Source organism: Passer montanus, unplaced genomic scaffold (assembly GCF_014805655.1).
Source record: "Passer montanus isolate IOZ18808 unplaced genomic scaffold, ASM1480565v1 scaffold1, whole genome shotgun sequence".
Taxonomy (NCBI): Eukaryota; Metazoa; Chordata; class Aves; order Passeriformes; family Passeridae; genus Passer; species Passer montanus.
Genome location: NW_024356504.1, coordinates 7618785 through 7624784, shown reverse-complemented (window position 1 = coordinate 7624784; position 6000 = coordinate 7618785). Strand labels below are relative to the sequence as shown.

Below are 6000 nucleotides of genomic sequence, written 5' to 3'. Positions count from 1 at the left end.
CATGCACTCAAACGATAAGCCAGGTCACTTTCACCATGTATTATTATACTCTGTGCAGTGCTGAAAATCTTCTGAGTGAAGTGGAAGTGGACTGGTAATAAAAGATAGTCCCATTTGTCCTGTGAGTGAGGAGGGTAAGAAAGTTGCTGGAATACTGAGCACAGTGACTGTTTCACGTGTCCACTAATGAATGTGCTTCCATCTGCCATCCTGAAAGAGCAGAGAAGCCTTTCCTTTGCAATAAAAAACCTTGTGAAGTGTTGCCTTGTGCATTTGTACTGACTCAGAACTCTGAAGAAGATGGCAATTATTACTGGTTTTAAAGAATAAGGTATTTTATTATGGAAGTTCATCTTCATAACAACGTATGCAGAAAATGATTGACAATCACTAAAAACACAAAAAGGTCCATGAAAACAAAAGGATGACTATTTACACTTACTACCACGCACAAACAATGAAATACCTGAAACAGTTGAGGCAGTAAGTATTCCTTTCATGTCTTGAGAGATTATTGAACAATAACTTGACATTGTACTGACACATACCAACAGGGGTTCAAGATGTTTAGATAGCCCTGACCAAGCTGTACACTGCAGGAGGCCAAAAAAATGTTGGCTATACACTTATGTGAACTATGTCTCTCTGTTGTTTTAACTCATGAAATTGATCTCTTACAGGGAACTTTAGGAAAAATGTTTCGGTATGAAAAAACAAAACCCTCTACAAGACAATGCTTTGATATCTAAAGCAGTGATCTTATCCAGAACTATCTCAAATGCTTTCTCTGCTCCCCCTCGCAGTTGCATCTAAACAAAAATCATGGATGAAACCAAGAGTATCACATACTGCTTTTAAATCCTAAAATCAGGTTTGTGAATTACTGCTTGTATACAAGAGGCATTTGCCAATAAGCATATTTAGACAGTAAAAAAATACCTTAACGTTTATACCTAATTTACAAATATTGCAACATGACAGAATTGAACCACACATAAAGCTGTTTGCTTTATGTAGGAAATGCTAGCTCCAGAGGTTGGAAATGAACAGCAGTATGTAACTGAGCCCTTGTTAAAAGGTATTCATCAAAACCCAGAAAAATTCTTGTTTGCACCTGTCCCCTAGACTATCTATTTTTTTTCCTCTCTCTGCTTCTGCTTCTACTGCGTCTGTTCCTTTCTCTGTGTTCCACTTTACTGCACTTGTCCCCATAGCCTTCTCTACCTTTTCCCCTCTCTCTGTGCACATCTGTGCTGGGGCTTCTGGTGTCCTTTTTCCTGTGCCGCTCTTCGCCAGGGCTTTGACTTGGACTTCTTCTTATGTGCCTTTGCCTGGAACTGCTGTGATTTGAGCACGGGCTTCTCCTGCTCCCTTCATTCATGTTTTGGCTTCTACTATCCTTCTCCTTTCTTTCAGTGTCTCTTGTGCTCGTGCTATGGTATCTGCTTGTGGACTTTCTTTCCCCCTCACAGGAGCTCCATTTGTTGTTCTCTGCAGAACTATCTCGCTTTAAAAGCTTGTACTTCTCCCTGTCTTTGTCCTTGTTACCGTGACTACTGGAGAGATCTTCATAAAGTTTTTCCTTCCTCGTTTTTGCCTCTCCTTCTGAATCGCTGCTGCTGCTAGCCTCTGAAAACTTGTCTTTTTTTCTTTTCTTAGAATCCATCTTCTTTTGTGCTGCTTTATCTCTGCTGTCAGTCTCGCTGTCACTGCTGCTTACTGAAGTCTCACTGGAGGATGAGGAAGAGGATCTCATCTTATGTTTCTTGTGTTTACTTTTGCTTTTTTTCTTTTGCTGCTTTTTCTTCTTTCTATCTTTCTTTTTCTTTTTCTTCTCTAGACGATCCAACTTCCTTTTGTTTTCAAAATAAAAGAGTGGCACATTCAGACATGTAAAGATATACTAGATTGCAAAGACATTGTCTTTCAAAGTTCAGTACTTCTGATGACCTACACAGTAAATACATTCATTTTCATAAAAACACATTGAAGTCTTTTCCTTTTTCAACAAAGTTTCATTTAAAAACTTCTAACCTGCATTACCTGTAGTATGCACAGCTGCTCCCTCAAAGCAGGAATATGATTTTTTAATTTTCAAAAAGATAAGTAAGAGATATCAATTTGGGCCTTGTGACTAGGAGTAAATACATTCAGTAGTGTTTTTTTCCCCTTGTCAGGCTGCTCTAGTGACTTTAGAAAATCATTGCTGCTTTTGTTTGTGCATTTTAAAAAGGTATTTTGAAAATTTAAAAAAATGGAATTAGTATTCACTTTCTATTAATGATGAAAACTGAGACTAAAACATACATCTTTTAGTTCTTTAGGCAAATAATACAGCAAATATTTAGGCAAATAATACAGAAATTTCCAGTAACCTCTTTTTTCACAACTAGAAACTTACATTTTCTATCTGTAAATATACAACACTCCATCATGTACATGCATTCACTATTATTCAACTACTTTAATGTAGTTTTTATTTTTCTTTCTGTATTTATGCTCAGAAAATCAGTGAGTGAATAGTGAAACTGCTTCTAGTGTATTAAAAAAATTCGTTCAGACTAATAAAGCCCAAATATTTACTAACCTTCAACTTCTAAAATATAAAGGATTATAAAAATTTCAATGTGTTGGGCCAGCAGAAGTTCAAACAAAAATAACATTTTAAATTACTCCATCTACATACACATTCCTTACTTAAAAGGAACATAAAACATGTTGACTATTTTCAGAGAATGATTACATATGTGAATACCATATGTACCTACCTACTACTTGCTTAGCTATTCACCTTTTCCCCCCTCCCCTTGCACTCCCCACATATGTGACATCTTTTATCCTAAAAGCTTGTTTTATCTGCATGCCTCTATGGGATCTACCTGCCAGTAGTTAGCATTTTTGATTTTAAACATTTTGAGATTACTTCAGGAAAACATCGCAAATTAAGAGAGAAAAAACCCATTGGTCAGCTGGCACACAACATCAGCTGGATAAAGGCAAAGCACAGGAACCTCAGTAACTCAGACCCACGGGAGCAGTAAGCTGCAAACCCTGACATGAGCACAGGGTGCAGCTGGGCCAGCCTTGCCCTTGGGGTACAGGGTCAGATTCAGTTCAGCCACAGGGAGAAGATAAACTTTGTCAAGTTGTAAACCAGTGAACAAGAGCACAGATTTTTTTTTTATCATAAAGAAGATACTGTAAACAACAGAGTGCAGAACAGTATTTTAAAATAGCAGCACAGCATCTCTAGTGAGCCAATTAGTATGTCAGTATCCCAGTTAAACTGGGAATGAGCCCCAGCCAAAGGCATCAAAATTAGATTATAATAAAACAAGTAGATTAAAAATCATGCTACATAATGCCATTTGTGGTCAAGTGTATGTTAAACTAAGCTGATTTTCTTCTGTACTGATGGTGCTAAATGGCACCAAAGAGTGACAGCGGCAATCATGGATGTAGTCAGAACTAAGTACCAGACCTACCTTAAAAGCTTCTGTTTTTGTTTGGTTGATAGTGATTTTAAAAATTCAACTTCTGGATCATCATCTCCTTCACTTGTAACAAACTCCTAGAAAAATGCAGTAAGACATGAGGTTCTTATAGATAAAAATAATATATTCATTCAGTTTTCTGTTTTAAAAGTGGTGCCTCTATAAACCTTATTTTTGCACAGACACAAATATATTTGTATTACTAAGTCAGCCTAAGACACTGGTTAGAACAGAATACCCACTACCAAGTGAAAAACCTGAACATTCTCTCTCAGAGCTGAGTAGGTGTTATAATGTGGGGGCTATGCAACAGAAGTTATTACTAACACATGAAAAAAATCACTGCTAGGGAAAGAAACATTTCTCAAATAGTTAATAAAAACGAGCCGATTTTGAAGCCCACGATTCCCAGGATAAGTCATTCCATTGTTATCATGCTTGGATGAATAGGTAAGACACTAGTCCTGCTCAGAGTAATTTAAGCAAATTACTTTTCTGTCTCGGTTTAGTCATTAGGAAAATGGGTAACACATCCACTTCGCTGTTGTGTTATTAGTTTTTAAATGTGCACAAAAACTTCTAGCAATGCAAAATACTGTAATCATATAATCTACATACAGTAACACAATCAGCAAAGCAAAACTACTTTGAAGGCCCTGAATTCCTCAAATTATATGCATCTGGTACACCAGAGTTCTCCACAGTGATGTTTTTAATTTTAGCCATACTCAGAAGACAAAAGAAGAAATAAAGATTAAAAAGCTCTTACAAACAAACCCCAGCACACATAACATAAAGCAAACATACTGATATCAATATGATTCATTTAACAGTGCCCATATGCTACATTTTTGGGGGTACATAGCTTTTTGTAAAGGCAAAGGTACATCTGTCTATGGAGACACAATGAACTGCTGATTTACTGAAGATTTCAAGACCAGCTTGTGGTCATCCCCTCTTTACTAGCGGTTTGACTATCCTGCCATATGAACAAAGGTTACTTCAAGGACTGTATGTTAATCTTTCATTTTACACTTTTATTCAAGCACCTCAATTAGTAATATATTTTGGGCAGTCTGAGTAAAGGCTATTGAACCATTTTCACTCCCAGAAAAAATAACAGGAACAATAGTGAATCAAGTAAAAAAACCCCTTCAGATATAGCATTCCTGGCAGTAATTATTGGTGCATACTGCCTCAAACTTCATCCAAAGGGTGTATTACAAGGATGCAGCAGAAGCCCTCACCACCCCACTATGAAGAATTCAATTTCTAGTCACCCAGAAGAGGGATTTAACTTATTATATGTGGTTTTAAAAGAAGTAATTTATGATTCACCATTCTGTATGAAACAAAGCAGGAAAACGAAGTTTTCTGACATTTTTCTACTGGTATAGCTCTTCAGCTTTCCTATGGATATGCATATTTGAAAACATTAAGTAACAATTCACAAGCAATCACATTTAGATTTACAGACATTTTCAGCTTACTGGTAAAAAGATATTACCTGTGATGGATCATTTGCGGTCAAGTTTCTCCCCAGTACATTTTGTTTCAGTGCAAACCCACTGTTTCTCATCTCCGCTATTAGCTCCGAGGGGTGCATTGATGGCCCTGTTCACAAAAATCACAGTTTGAATGTATCATTTATATCTCTCTACCTTTTTTGGACTCCACAGTAGGAATTCAGTTGAAGCTTTGTTAAGTAAAATCACAGCTAAATCAACTCAATAATCTTCTGCTGAGCAAATAATCAGATATGATTTTCTAAAACAGCAGTCTGAAGATTCAGAATGGAAAATAATTGCATTTTTCTTTAAGTACAAGGGGATTCTCTTATGTAACTTTGTCATGTTGAAAACAATATATTAGATAAGTCTAGTAATATATTTTTATTACAGTAAAAAAGCAGAGGAGGTCTAAATACAGTATGTTAAATAAGACTCAGGTACCTCCTCTCCTTTAAAACAATGAGAAAATGTGCCTCTAATATGTCACTAATAACTAATTTTTCATAATGACACAAATTTTTGAACTTCAATGTAAAAAATAACATTAGAAGAACACATATGGAATATAAAAACACATGAAAAATATCTATGTCCTTATTTATTCTAGGGATTGCCAAATACATGTAGCCTCTAGACTGTTATCTCTTCAGACCTTTCTGGTTTTATTAGCTTAAAAACCATGCTGTATTTTTCATTAGAGTAGGTGTTGGCATTAGGCATATGATTTCTTTCTTTGCAAAAATCTAACAAGGAGTAAAATATGGGATGTATTATGGATCATTCAGACTTGACTGCATATTTTTCAAACCTTGAAACTCACTCTTATGCTTTAATTAAATCCCTGTGACCATCATAATGTCATGTATTTGATTAGGTACTTTTTCTTCAGCCTAAATATTCACTCTCTTGTGAGGCCACTTTCAGTAAATTTCCTTCCCAGTTCCTTCACTAACCTTGCTGTCAATGGACAGTGTAAGGTAAATATAAATTAAAAG

General features: G+C 36.0%; 1 protein-coding gene across 1 annotated transcript in view; it reads right to left on the bottom strand.

Moving 5' to 3' along the window:
* Positions 1 to 307: 307 nt before the first annotated feature.
* The window catches only part of CIR1 (corepressor interacting with RBPJ, CIR1), a 21409-nt gene continuing 15716 nt past the window's right edge, over positions 308 to 6000 (bottom strand). The window contains exons 8-10 of the mRNA XM_039697044.1: positions 5002 to 5108; positions 3486 to 3571; positions 308 to 1853 (exon numbers count right to left, since the gene is read on the bottom strand). Coding sequence (XP_039552978.1) covers positions 1127 to 1853; positions 3486 to 3571; positions 5002 to 5108 — 920 coding nt within the window. The 3' untranslated portion in view covers positions 308 to 1126. The remainder of the gene's footprint in view (positions 1854 to 3485; positions 3572 to 5001; positions 5109 to 6000) is intronic.